At 38.9% G+C, this 15,194-nt stretch overlaps 1 protein-coding gene across 3 annotated transcripts in view; it reads left to right on the top strand.

Annotated features, from left to right (window-relative positions):
- LOC136772941 (uncharacterized) overlaps positions 1-13,048 on the top strand; it is a 111,776-nt gene extending 98,728 nt beyond the window's left edge. For all 3 annotated transcript variants that reach the window (XM_066726207.1, XM_066726206.1, XM_066726205.1), the window contains 4 exons: positions 5,160-5,316; positions 5,402-5,449; positions 6,784-6,899; positions 7,284-13,048. In XM_066726207.1, the coding sequence (XP_066582304.1) occupies positions 5,160-5,316; positions 5,402-5,449; positions 6,784-6,899; positions 7,284-11,885 (4,923 nt within the window). In that variant the 3' untranslated portion in view covers positions 11,886-13,048. The remainder of the gene's footprint in view (positions 1-5,159; positions 5,317-5,401; positions 5,450-6,783; positions 6,900-7,283) is intronic.
- Positions 13,049-15,194: the final 2,146 nt, after the last annotated feature.

The following is a 15,194-nucleotide window of genomic DNA, read 5'->3' as shown; positions in this document are numbered from 1 at the left end:
GCGCAAGTTCTCGCGAAAATACTCTTCAGTTTTGAGCTAATAGCGATCGTAAACTCAGTTTCATCTCTTGGCTTGTACTGTGTCAGTTGCGAGTAGATGTCTCGCATAAAATTCTCCCTGTCACATAAAGCATGCATTGCTATTACATATTGCACATGGGGTTACGCAATGTGTTAAAAGTTTTTGCCTTTAAACGATATATACATAACATTAATATGTTCGTCAGTCTTGCATTGATTTATCGTCGAAATTAAATTTGATATTTAAAAGGCAAATTCTCTTCCTCAGTTACTCATCATTTATTGATAATAATTCATGCTTTATTACTAATTATCAATATTGTATTTTAATTACCATCGGAAAATTCAACGCGTAGGAATAATAACAATTTTGATTAAATTCTTTCAACGCAGCCTGTCCTTTTTTATCGTTCTTCTTTCTCGCAAACCGAGGCTCATTTTCGAAAATTAAATCAACGAGTAAGTGCTATTCTCATATTTTAATAAGCAGGTCGACGGTGAATCGACATATAATGAAGGATAAAAGGAGCTTCGTGAGTAAGCTGGAAGTAGATGAGAGAGCTGGCCTGGCGTTTAAAGCGGAGCATTCGGAGTAGCGTTGAACTCACCAAGAATTCAAACCTCGTACGCCTTTCCCTTCGAACCTTGAGCGCATCTGTCTGAAAGCAGAGCTAATGGGTTTGCGTGTCGGTAGAAATGCGAAACGCTTCCTAGAAATGGTAAAGCACGTTTATTGGATACCGCTCTATTTGAAATTACAGTCAACGTGAAATCTCCGGGTCACAGCCATACGAGCTGATATGCCGATTAAGACCATGCGTGATGCCATTGAAATTAATAGCCCCGATCAATTTCAAATGGAACATATACATATCTATCGAAATTATAGCCTCGAAAAATTTCAATGGAAAATTTGCGATAAGTGATATACTACATTTCAGCTCGATGGACGTTATTATTGTCGAAGAATCATTTTTGAAATTTCTGTCATTTTCAAAAGTTATGTCCAAAACGCAATTCGGGTAGGTATTCAAGATAATTGGTATTTAATAATGGTGGGGTGACTTTATGAGTGTAACCATGCTTTGCCTCATAAAAAAATTGCATCATCTCCAACCAGCTGGAATACAACCGGAAGCTGTCAAGGAACATTTGATCCTCGATGGAATTACGAGTCTTGCAATTCGATTCCAAGTTAGCAGAAATCTCGTGGCGCAATATTTGATCGTCGTAATTATGGATTTATTCTACGAGGATTCACGGTTATTAGACTTTGTACGAAATTTGAGATTTAAAACTTCACGGGGTATTCGAAACAATAACCGAAGATGAATACGTTTCGACGCAGTGGGAAAGTTGGAGATGTGAAATTTTGTTGAAAACCCACCAAGAAGGACCTTTCGCCATTGTACGATTCGCCATTGCTCCGCGGATCTTCCGTTATTTTTGTCTTGAAGATTAAATCGCGCTATGCTATGATAAAGCACGGATTTTAGAATTCAAAGACGGCCATTTCTGGCTTTTTCGCGACTAGACTCCACTCCGATTAATATCTCCGGGCCATTAAACAAATCCAGCCACTTGAATTTATTACGCTTTAAATAACAGGTTTGCATTATAGGTACTTGAATTGACATTCGATAAAATTTTCTCATTATCACTGATTTTTAGATACCAGAGCATTATCAAAACCCATTAAGCTAATGAATGCAGTTAAAATGACTACTTTCTTTTATCGATGCATCCACTCGTATAAAACACAAAAGTTTGTCATTCATTGAACGAGTCCCAGTATGCGTATATTTTAATATAATATCATTATGGAACATTTCGCAACGTTTCTTTTGACATAATAAAGCCATTTGTTGCGAACGAGTAATTAAAAAGTATGTTTGATAAAACAATTGAAAGACTTTTATTATGGAATTATTAGGAGGTGAATGTGTCTTCGTTATCTGTTTTTACTGAAAGCGAAGGAGGGGCAGGGATGGTACAAAAGAGAAATGAATAATGAGCTTTATGCAACGGTCTGTGATTTTTCATAAAGCAGAGAAAAAGTTGAGTATATATCTGATGAGCTGCGCAAGTGTTGCTGGTGCTTTGAGTCGAGAATAAATTGCCAGAGAGGTTTCAAGTGTGTATCGGTCTTGATAATAATAAACTTCCGATGGTACATACCGGGTAGACGTCGTTAAACGGACAAAATGAACTGTTCTTGATTAAGGAGGACTTTCTCACGGCTCTGAGCACTGCGATTCCAAAACTTTACGAGTATCTGTCCAAGTCAAACTATTCATCCATGAAGGATGGACGAGTAAAGGGTATTTCCATTATTGCTATTTCCGTCTTTAATGTATACGTATTTTCTCAGATAAGTTTTAATTTTCATCATTATCCAAGACTGGATCTAACTTTATACCAGCAGAAAATTATCGATATCGTTTGCACCAAACTTTTTACAATAATTACAGAAAACTGTGCAATTCTCAGTAAGGCTGTGTAAAAGAGATATAAAAATTTGACTAAAATGGGTGAGAATTATACGCGAGATATCGTTGATGAATTCTGCCAAGAGCCAGTTTTTTTCTACAAAGCTCTTAAACGAAGGAATATTATTTGAAAGCTTTTCAGTCCATAATCGCTTCTTTTTTTTGCTGGAATAAACAGAGGACTGTTACTTCGCTATTGATCACTTCGCGCTGTCCTGTCGAAGCTTTTCTCGCTCTAAAAGATAACGAGTAACGAGAAGCAACTATCTGTAGCATTTGTTGTTTCGATCGATCGCTTTTATCGCTACGAAGCCACTTATTTCTCATCGAATAAATAGAGACAATGTTCAGCCTACGGACGATATAAATAATGAGGTTTGGAGGTGTTGGCGTTTTAATGAAATGCGGGAGAAAAATAAACAAGGGAAGTACATTTGTCATTTTCTAGCTTGATTTAGAGTTTGAGGCGAGAAAAGCCAAGAAGGTAACATTTCGCAAAATGCCAAAGAAGCCGAGAATCCCGCTGGTGCTTGCTTATCGGCATCGAGAATAATTTTTCACTTGTCACGATTCATCGGGAAGCCTCTTCTGGACTTTGGTATTGCCAGTCGAGTGTATTCGGAGTGCTCGAAAATGTATACGGAGAACGGAAGGAATTTTCTACCTCGAATTAAAGTTAAAAGCTTAGAAGGGAGAAGTCCAGCCATAAGCTGTGCCATTTTTATCAAAGTCGACGGTACGTTATGGTTAAAAAGCTTTCGAGAAGCCAAAGCTAAAAGTGTGACTCTAAGAAGCACCCAAAACAATTTCCAAATGCTTGGCAAACATTTAATACGATTTATGGCATCCCACAGACTTTCCAAGACTTATTTAATATCTAATACACAGGCTTTGATAGAAGTTTGTGTTAATGGACATATGAAATTTCTTTTTGGAGCAATATATCACAGTTATTATTGATTTAATATTGATTATATAAAAATGCAGTTGCGTGGAAGGATTTGCATAGCAAGATTGCGAAGGGAATTCTCAAGGCTTGGAAAAATTGATGTATACCCATCTGTTCCTCGTTCATATAGGACTGATCGCTGCAAACCTGGGATGTCATACATACAGATATACACACGTACATATACATATATATATATATATATATACATTTCGAACGTTAAGTAAGCCGTAAAAATAGCAGTCGTAACTTTCTGTCGTACGAGTTTTCTGCTTTTTAGACTTTTCCTCGTCAAGTTTCAGGTAGGTACGCCCGCAGAAAATTTCATAGGACAAATGTAAAAGTAGGATCATAAAGTTGCTACTCTACACTATGCAGGAAGAAAATGTGATAACTCGTCTTATCAGTTGTACGTGTACGTTATATTTTAATGTATTCACGGGCATTGTACTATATGTGTATGATTTTTTCGGTCCATCGTTGTGCGGACCACAGTACAAAGCTCGATGTGTTTACTTAAAATTTATAAATCTGGTTTCAACGAGGAAATAAAGTATAGTATTAATTATAAAGTAGCCTGCAGTGGATGTTGGTAACTTTATATGATTTAGCTACGCACAAGTTAAACTGCAAAAAGTGGCGTGGCTTGTTCCACGAGTTTGTACAGTCACTTAGACTAATACCACTACTTAAAATTTACTTTGCACGACAATTTTTTTCACGTCCACTCGCTCCACAAAATTAAAAACATTATAATTATTTTTAACATACGATAATCATAGCCATCAGTGATGCAATTTCGTGTAACTTTAAAACCGTCTATTTTACAATGAGCTTCTTTGAATCTTATTCAGCTCGCTTTAAGGATTTTTCAAGTTTTCTTAACTTTGTGATACGGTTTTGCTGACTTTTTGGGTATTTCAATCACGCGCACATTTATAATTCGAGCGGATTAATTTGAATTTCATCTAGAATGCTAATTCGCCAAGTTTGGTTTTCTTATCTGCAGCTTTGGGTAAATATTTCGACCGCGTGTATATGCATTATGCATGTATAATCGAATCCTTGGCCATACCCAGCTTATCCTGATTGTAATACACAATTCTGCAATCGATATCAGAACAACCAAGGATTTTCAATCTCGTTGATTCTTAATAATTGTAACTCGCATAAACTTTTTATCGCTCACCGCAGCAACAAATGTTCTCATTGATTCCCTAGCGACCTGAGATCACGTTAAATATAGATACAACAATTTGTAGAATCAAACATTTACAGATATAATCGGTAATTTCTCCTTTACGACTTATCGTAAAAGTCCTAGTCTGGATGGGAAACAAAAGGATACTATTTCAAGCATTAAATTATTTCAGAGAACGCTTTGTAATTCCACGATTTAGGAAGAGTTGCTTCAAATTTTACAGGATTTGGTTTTATCGAAAATGCTGTTTGTTTGAGTTTATGCGAGGTGGAAAGTTCGATAATGGATTTACCCACACAAAATGCAATATCGAGTCTCTTATCGAGCAATAATACCATTATCAATCAGCTTAAAGGGTTCTTACGAGAGATGGTGGTCGTGCTGGGAGAAGATACGAACTTTCGAATATAATAGAAACGGTCGATAAATATCGTGGGTGATTTCATATGGAGTCTAAAGCGGCTCGTTTTATCGATTGATACAGTTCCGGGTGTTTTTAGGTTGCGGATGATGATGAGAGCCGAGCGAAGCTGCCCGAGTTCCTGTCGGAGCTGGATCTGGAGGACCTGGAGGCCTCGGAGGAGGACGTGGAAGCCCTGAAGAGGATCGTGAAGAGATTGGCACCGGAGAAGAATGGCGAGTACCAAGTCTATCAAGGTTCCGAACTATCCTACTAACATCCAATCTAACGATTTGCCATTGGCCCACTCACTCAAACCTCTTGTCTTACTTTTTTCCCCAGTCTTCTTCGGCAACGAGGACCTCCTTAAGGAGTGGCTCAAGGGAGCGGGTATTCTGCTTTAAACACAGCTTTAATAACCTAAAACTCAAAAAATTTTCTCACTTCATTGTTTTCTCGATTATAATACAAATCCTATATACATAGACCAAACTTTGGTTATTAATGATTATAATTTTCAAAAGAAAACAATGGATTGACATTATTCTTTAAGGCATGTCGCTTTAATTAATTATATTTGTGTATTAAACTTAAGATAGTTAAAATGCATTATTCGGTGCTTCACGCTATTTTGTGGTGGAGACGGAAATAAGAAAAGTGTGAAGAGATTATGTAAAGTCGAGATAAGAACGAATAGGCGAAAGTTCGCGATGCGTGCGAAACTGCTTTCTTGTCGTGGCGTTTTAGCTTTCACCCTCTCGAGGAATGATTTATCGTTTATTGTCGGTAAATCGTCAGCAAGGGTGACGACCCGATCTTCAATGCCACGCCATAGCACGCCTGACTGAACTATATCCGTTCGTGCTCTCTTGGCTTTCATCTGTCGATGCATCTCTCTTGTTCTTACTGACAGCAACCTCCTCCTTTCCCCCAATAGCAAATTACCTCCCTGAAGCTACCATTTGCAAACCTCGTCAATAGCGAGAAAACAACTACTCTACCGATATCTTCCTCACGTTTCTTGCGGTTTCGTTATCGAACCTTCTCTCTTATTTTCACCATTTTTACTTTTCTAATAGACACGACTCTATTTTTGCCAAAACTCAAACGAGAACGTTTATCCCATTGATTTCTGTGATATTGCTCGCTCTCCTGTTCTCACATTTCCCATCTATTAATAACAAACCTTTATTAATATTATATATAGTAAACTGTTCTTCATAGAATTAATCGTAAATTGTTATATTAGATTTATGCATTGATACGAAGGCACGTTTCTGGTGAAAGTTGTTCATGTATGTAGAATCATTAGTTTTCTTCAATCATTTTATGTACCAATAATTATTAATTCATAAGTTGTTATAGGATTGAATTAGATGCTAGCATGGATTAGTATTATTAACAATTTCTCTTACTAAGCTTTATAGTCCGCTTACTGTTATAAGAGAATTTACAAATAGTTGATTAGTGGTCAGTGCAATAAAGCGTATTGTGCTGATTGTTCCCGAGAGCAAAACTCTTACCTCAAAGGTGTACGTTGCATTAATAAACGTACAGTTTCTGTTTGTCGTTTGTATATGGCAGTACAGCAACTTTTGAATAGAGCTTTTTATAATAACCTGATAAGCATTGAATCAGCTTGGGTCAGACGTTGCGAGAGATATTTATTACCAAGTGCTCTAAAGCTATACTGGAATCTTAACGAAATTCCATTTTATTCGCAGGGGTAACAGGCCAACCAGGAGTAGATTTTCCGGCCCTCACCACAATTCCTGTCACTTCGTTCAGCTGTCGAGGACTGAAAGGCGGTTATTACGCGGATCTGGAGACAAATTGCCAAGTGAGTTTCCGGCACTTCGTCATATTGGACTCCTCATACCTTGCTCCAATTGATAACAAACACTCTTGGATCTCTCCTCACCGAGACCAAACCTCAGTGAATCAGACAATACGTCTCACATTTACTTCCCATTACCTACAGAATCCTGTAGCTATAATATAAAAGCTATGTATCACGATGCGTCAAATTTAACCTGTATAATAATACTATGAATTTGTATTAATTTAACCACTGACTGAGTAAAAACTTTATCTCGTATTAATTTTTCCTCATTATCATCGTGAAATATCCTTTTAACGAGTTTAAGTCATTTAAAATAAAGCGTAAAATGATTAATATGATTGAAATATTTGGATAAGATTATAACGAGGAATTTGCTTTTAGGTATTCCATATCTGTGACAACGGCCGTAAGATATCGTTTCTGTGTCCGAATGGTACCATCTTCCAGCAGTCGCAATTGATCTGCGATTGGTGGTTCAAGGTGGACTGCAGCAAATCTGTGGAGCTTTACGAGCAGAGCGCTGAACAATTGGCACAAGAAGAAAGGAAAAGGGCGGAAACGAGAAAAATGAAGTCCGAGTTTCATCGTACGACGGATAAGGACAAAGGTCAAACGTACAATCAAAACGAAAACGCTGATTACGATGGCAGGCAAAATGGCAGGGTGAATCCTTATGCACAGTCAGCAAAGCAGAATCAGATCCAAGATTCTTTCGAGAGGGGCAAGTCCTCGCAGTACAATCAGATAAGCACGTTTGATCAACAGTCGAATACGCGGAATGGCAATCAGTTCATAAATAATAACAGTAATAATAATAATAATAATAATCAGAATAACTATAATGGAGGGGGAACAAATGAAAATGCCAATCTTCGACCACAACCGTTCTTCCAAACGAACGGAAGACAGCAAAATAAGCTGTCGGATGAAAAAAATAACAAAGCCTACGACCAAAGGGGTCAAAACAGATATCAAAGCACGAGTCAGGATTATCAGGAATCTAACCAAGATCGTTACAATGAGAACGAGAATTCTGGCAGGAAGGAGAAACCCTCGGCTTTTAGAAATCCAAAGGCAAGACCTGTGTCGAGGACCAACGCCAATAACTTTTACTTGCAGGATCAGAAAGTAACACCCACGTACACGGAAACCACTACTTTCAGAACAAGCACGAGTAATCCCTTAAGAGAATTCCAACAGTTAGCGGAAAGTGCTGCTTTCGTGTCCAATCGCGGAAATCGAGTGAACAGTAAAACTTACAATTCTCAGAACTACAATTATCAGTCCTACAGCAATCAAGTGACAAATTTTAACAGTAAGGGTACAACTACGCAGAGTCCTGATAAGAATAGGGACAGTCATTCAGCATTTAGGTCAAGATTCAACATCCCACCTTTTCCAGGACCAACCTACAGCCCCATCTATAAGCCCAAAACTACAACTTTGGATTATGATATAGAAACAGAGACTACAACCGATAGAAATTCCTATACCACTGATTATTATAGATTGAATTATCAAGAAACCACCTATCCACCAACGGATGCTCCTAATGTGACAAACCAAGATTACCAAACTACTACATATCCGCCTAACGGCAATTACCGGCAGAATTACAATCGAGAACAGTACACCACGACACAGAGGCCCTACAATGATTACAGTAACAACAACAATTACAGAACGAACAATTACAAGGATAATACAGTAACAACGAGGGATGTTTCTCAAGACACAGGAACCTACTCGACCACCAGATCCTATGTTAATACAGAGACTTATAGGAATCAGAACTCCGTAACAGAATCGTATAGGGGTACCGCGACAACTCCGGCTTATTTCAATGGCAATCAAGGTCAAAGCACTGGTACCTTCGATAATCGAGATGGTCAGAGCGGGTCTAGCACAAGAAGCTCTTCGAGAACTTCGCAGAACTATCGACAAAACTCGATAAGCGGCTCGACTGAAAAGCCATCGAGGAGCACTCAGACTTATCAGCAGAACGGAGCTGGCAAGACTCTCAGCCCTTATGACACCAGTTTCACGTATAAGCAAGGAAAAGTAATGTCGACCCTTGGTCCATACGTTCCATTCACAAAGAATTACATTTTCTCATCCACAAGTACAACAACAACCCCGAGACCACCAGCTTACACAGCCACGGTGCCAACTTACAGTTCAACTATTGCCAATTATCGATCGACCACGAAGAATTTGCTACCAAAGATTCAATCGTCCACTGCATCACCATCAGAAGCTAGGACGGCAGCTACTTACCTTCCCAAGCCTAATCCTACGAAGAGGAAGGGTCTGGAGAACCGACCAGTCAACGAGAGACAGCACGCTTTGAGCATGTTGCAATCCCTTCGGGGCTTGGAGAATAATATTCCTAGTTTGGGCAGTGGAAATGGCAGCTGGGGTGGCCCTACCATTCCAACTTCCTCAGGGCCATCGACCCTACACTCCCTTGCTCTCTACTTTGCTACGGCTAATGATAATTTCACTTCTAATGAGACTACAGACTCGGCTATTCAGATAGAATTAAAGGACAGCTTGACCCCACCATCAAAACTGACTGATGCATCCATTCAGCTACCAACGAGTATTCTCACCCAACATACGATTAATTCTTACGCCGAATTGTTTAATCTGAACAATGCTTTGGAGGGTAATGGAACCACTGATTACAGCGATGAAGAGAATCTTGACGAGGATGATGAATTCGAGGATGATTTGGACATTCAACAGAGCGAGGGCCCTTTGGCTGGTGCCAGGAAGACTAATAGTACGAAACTTCGGGAGCTGGCGCAAGTTTTCACTCATGCCTTATCGGCGTATCTTCAAGATCCTGAAACCTTTAAGAAAGTTCTTGCCGAGATCAGGCCTACGGAACCATCGGCAAGCGAGGAGAGTGACTCAGCAGAGAGTACGACTACCTATCCAACGACGTACGACGAGTATCCTTCGGTCACCAAGGAAAAGGACGAGGTCCTTGAATATTCCGACGATTTAAATGCATCCAGGAGAAGAAAACCGACTACCATATTTCCAATCACAACACAGCCGACGACAACAGTCGAAGAAACTACATTTAACAGTTACTACACAACCGTTACTCCATCATCGAACGCTCAATATCAAACCGTGACTCCGGTATCCAATGATTTATCAGTAAATGCCCAAAGCAATTTCTACGGTTCCACCACTCAGTCTGCCAATAATGCTTTTGCCTATAGCGTGAATAACGCGTTTAATCAGAACAGCGTCAATGATATCACCAATTACAATTCTGCATCGAACGGACCGTCCGAACCTCAAGATGAAAGTTACTTCCCGGATTATAGCGAGACGGAGAACAAATTAGGAGGATTTCAAAATAACACGGCTAGTACCTACGAACCATACGGCAAACATGTAAAACCTTTTGACGCCACTCCTATAGGTGATAATTACGTTTCCTCTTCCACTCCAGCAACTTATGTTGCAAATCAACAAACCAGCCGGTACACTGAGGAGAATTTGTCAAGCCGGCAGCCGGATCTAGAACTGACACCGCCGAGGTTTCAACCTAATTACGAAAATGCAAATGCTGAATCGTCAAGATCCAGTAATCCGGAAGGATCAGATGCTGCTAGTACTACGGTTTACTCGACAACCCCAGTTCCCAGAAGAGTGTACGAATTAACGACACAGCCGTTCAGGATACGTTACTACGACACGACCAGTCAGAAACCAAACGACGAGTTTATGGCCACGGCACGAACATCTTACATGAATTTCAGGAGTAACTATGGCAGAGACAATAGTCCAAGGTCGACGGAGAATCCTTCACAAGTGAGCACGACAGAGACTTACGGACCGGATCCAGTAACCACTTCCATCAACGATGCAGACATTTCGCTTCATCAAAATACCGTGGCCAGGGATGCAGTAAACAATGCACAAATCACCACGAAGGACGAAAATTCGAGTACGTTGGGCGACAATCATTGGACGTCCTCTCCCCAAGTCACACAGCTCTGGGAAACTACAGTATTCATCGACCCTAAACATATAAATCACGGCCTGGAGTCAGAGGAAACCAGTGGTACCCCGATTACCACGACGAATTTCGTACCAACTGAAAGGATGACCCGCAACACCACACCATCTCCCAGAGACAGATTCGCAACAGATGCATCCAGCGATATCAGAGATTTCGGCAGTAATCAGGAAACTACCGAATGGCAGTGGACCCCAAAGGATAATGACTCGCCTACAGCTTTCACGCTTTTGCCTACGGCCTTGAACAGTGAACGAACCGCAACCCCAACTCCCATATACACTACGAAATCTAGTATAACCACCACAATAACGTCATCCGTCAGCGCGACCAGTGCCGTTCCCCAGGACAATCTGTCGTCATTGCTACCATACACGGTTGCAAAGTCAGCCAACTTAACGGAGAATGAGATAGTGAAAGCGCAAGAGATGTTTGGTGGCTTAAACGAGACCAGCACCAACACCCTCATGAGAGTGATGAAGCAGGCTGACAAAAACGAAACTGTCAGGCAATTGGTGTTGCTTTTGATCACCCATTGCAACGGACCAATGAACAAGACCATGGAGGAGGAGAAGGAACAATTGTTGAATGCTCTTTTGAGGCTGCCAGTGAACGAGTTCACGTCGGATGAATCCCGGGAGATCGTAGCTGGTATCAACAGGTTAAAGTTCCCTCTTGGCGGCGCGAGGGTGGTTCCTTTGAATCCGAGTCAATACAATTCAGGGAAGAACACAGCAACCACCGTGAGGCCTGCGGATCTAGTAGCTACGACGTTTCGAAGTCGGAGGGGGAGGAAGTTCAGGACGACGACTGACAATCCGTCGAGGGTTGACAGAAGGACTGATGAAACCGATGACAATTCGCTGTCCCAAGCAGCCTCTGACAACAGAGCCCTGGAATTGCTGAGGTCACTTTATACCATAGCTGCCAAGTGGGGTTGAAGGTCAAACTCCTGATTGGAGTCTAAATGCCAACTCGCCAACTCGCTAACTGGACCATCGTACCTTAAGCGTTTCTGCTACGACAGGAATTGGGCCCTCCATAATGATCAACTTAAGAACTTCTCTATTACCTAGCCACGACGGTTCTCTTCACGGAAATTCCATTCTTCCTGCCCAATTATCCTGTAACTACAAATAGTTCCAGGATCGCATCATCCGTTAGCTTTTAGTTCCATTTATTTTATATAGATAGATATACAAATATTAATCTTTATTCTTTACGATTAGATTCTTACGTGGAATCGAATCTCATCTGTTGAGCGCCATTTCTCTCAATTTAATCAGTTATGATTAACATTTTTAAAGAGCATATAGATATGATTCGCTAGAGGTTTGACGAAATTATTCATTTGTTACATTTTATTGGTATGTAGTAATATTGTAGATATATCGAAATGTTGAAGTTGAGATTCGCTGAGAATTTAATCGCAGTGTGCACGATTATAGCACGCCAGTGAATGTATACGAAAAATCTGCGAGATCGTCGTATTGTTTATAAATGATTGAGTCGATCTGTTGTAATTATCGTTTATATGTATAGCTTAAGAGAAATGGGAATCTGACTGGGCGGCAAATGGACCACCGATTGATAAATCTCCTTTATCGACCGGAATACATCTATTGTCTCAAAGACAAAAAAACCATGTAAATTACGAGGCATTGATTGCTTTTTTAATGTAAATGTTGTTATTGATGAGCTGTAAATTATAATACAATTATAAAAGGGGGATAAATATATATAGACATGTATAATATTCCCAGCACTTGTGTACTTTTAAACCGAAAGCTAAATCGTCCTTTTTTTGGTTTCGAATAGAGATTGATAAATCATCAACCGAATACTCCATCCATATGATTCCTATAATTGATAAAGTTATTTATTTAATGACAGCGTTTAATTGCTAAAATTAAAAATGACTTATATTCTATATAACGCCGGTGTTGGTAAACTCTGTTTCGTTTGGATTTTTCCGAGTCTACGATCCTTCGATTCGTTACAGTCCGGATATATCCAAACGTTTAGTTAAAATACCTATATGCGCTAGTGTATAGATATATTGACTTTATGTAAAATATGTTTGTACAGAATGTGAATAAATAAACAAGGGTTTTGTTAAAAAAAGACTAGAGAACTTATATATATGCAAATTTAGTTATCTTTTCTTCATTCGTTTTTCTAGCTCCAAATAATTAATTGCTAGTATAAAGTATAGTGTTATCAATAAGATCCTTAAATCTTTTTAATAGAGTAAGTATAATTACTGCAAGCCAATTAATAATTTTTTCCATTCACGATTAACTCCTCATCATAAAAAATGAATTATTATTAACGTAATTTACGTAAATAAATTGACCTAAAATATTACACGTGGATTAAGGGAGAAATTCCAAAATTTCTATCGAACCTCAGATCGTATCAAAAAGGATAATTCAGTTTCGAGGCCACATGCCATGCTTATTTCATGGTGGACGCTGATATGTGACTCACGTTAATTATTCCAAATCCAATATTAGTAAGCCACGCAAAGGCACGATATTACCCCTCAAGCTTGGTCCATTGTACAAATATACTGAAAGCAGGCAAACAAATTGCATGTTAATTACTATACTGGACAAGTATCGCGAGCCACTCCAATTAACTGATATACGTGCTACGTGCATATCTTTTATTAAATTTTCTCACATAAAAGAAACAGCCAAAAGGAAAAAAAATTATATTTTACTTTTTTGAATACAGTAAAATAAAATCAGATTTAAATTATCCGCTTAAATTTATCCAATTAATACGATTAGTTTTTCTGTAATTTTTAAATCCTAAACCACATTTACTAGCTGCCCAATTAGAATGGGCAATGTCGGGAATGTGGGTGGTAGGGAGCTCGTTAATACAATGAGGGAGATTTAATCAGTTTTGTCAGAGGTCCGAGGGCTAATTAATATTCCACCTATGTAACTCATTAAAGAAATCATTATTCGTATCAGTGGTGGGCAACATGTGCCTGGCGCCCTGGCAAGAGTTGCAAAACTCCCTGCAAGGACGATGCATTCTAGCAGCTGTATAGCAGCGTATTGCTGTTTTGCTATTCAACAGACGTGCGAGGCTCGTAAACCGTCGGGAAACTTCAAATGCATCCACGAATCATGGACGTCAAAGACCGCATATCCGCCTACGGTTGTCATTGTCCTAATAATTATAATCATAATTGTACGTAGCATCTCAAAGACGCAATTTCACTAAAAATAACTTCCTCGAAGCCATATGCTTTTATTTTTATGTCAAGTTCAATCTAATTTTTCGTAGGAGATGGTATTATGATTTAGGTTATTTTTAAACTGTTTCATGGAGTTAACAATATATTTGCAAAGAAATTTTTTAATATTTCGAAGAGTTAGGTGACAAATGTAGATTTGGATGAAAATATTTTATGGTAATTTGAGAGGTGTTTGATGGAATATGTCAAGCCGTAATCTAATTTTACGATAGATACCGCAACGATCAAATCATCAGTGAGATTAATTAATGCTGCAATTGCACAGGAGACAAGATACGTGCAAGGTTTGACGTTCTCCAAACAAGTGGATCTATAGTTGAAATTAGATGTAGCCACGTTGCAGCCGAACGGAAGGAGCTCTGAAAGCCCATGACTTCAACTTGGAACTTGGCTGTAGTACCATAATGCACCAGAATTCGCTTTTCCAACCAAACTTACCGTTCGAGGCATCTAGCCGCACATGTTTACCAATAATTAACGATATACCTACTCAAGTCTCGAATTCAATTGCACCTGAAATCTAATAGCCTACCCCAATTAAACCTGACGATGCTGTCTAACCTACATATATATACTCGTATGTTATTGTAGATATATTTATCCGATTAAAGTACAGTTTGTTATTGCAAGCTTTATCAATTAAACTGAAACTAAATTTAAAGTCTGGAAAACTACAAACTCTAAAATATTACAATTCTTAATGGAACTTGAAAATTTGCATTTCCACTTCACGCAAACCGATAAAATAAACTTGCTAAAGACGTTAGCATTATTGCAATCAAATTGCACCTCGTTATAATTTTTAAACGATTATTACTAATTTATTTTGTTATCTTTCTTTTTCACTTTGACATTTCTCCGTTTCCTAGACTACTTTTGAAACTAGTATATATACGTTTAAAATAATTAAATTGCGATTTATAATTGGACACAAGGTTAGATGAATACGGAAAACAATTGATTCCAGATATTCTTG

Source organism: Prorops nasuta, unplaced genomic scaffold (assembly GCF_024137725.1).
Source record: "Prorops nasuta isolate Cenicafe-Biocafe unplaced genomic scaffold, Cenicafe_Pnas_1.2 PNAS00004, whole genome shotgun sequence".
Classification (NCBI taxonomy): Eukaryota; Metazoa; Arthropoda; class Insecta; order Hymenoptera; family Bethylidae; genus Prorops; species Prorops nasuta.
The sequence above is the reverse complement of the archived record's forward strand: the minus strand, read 5'-3'. Positions and strand labels throughout refer to the sequence as shown.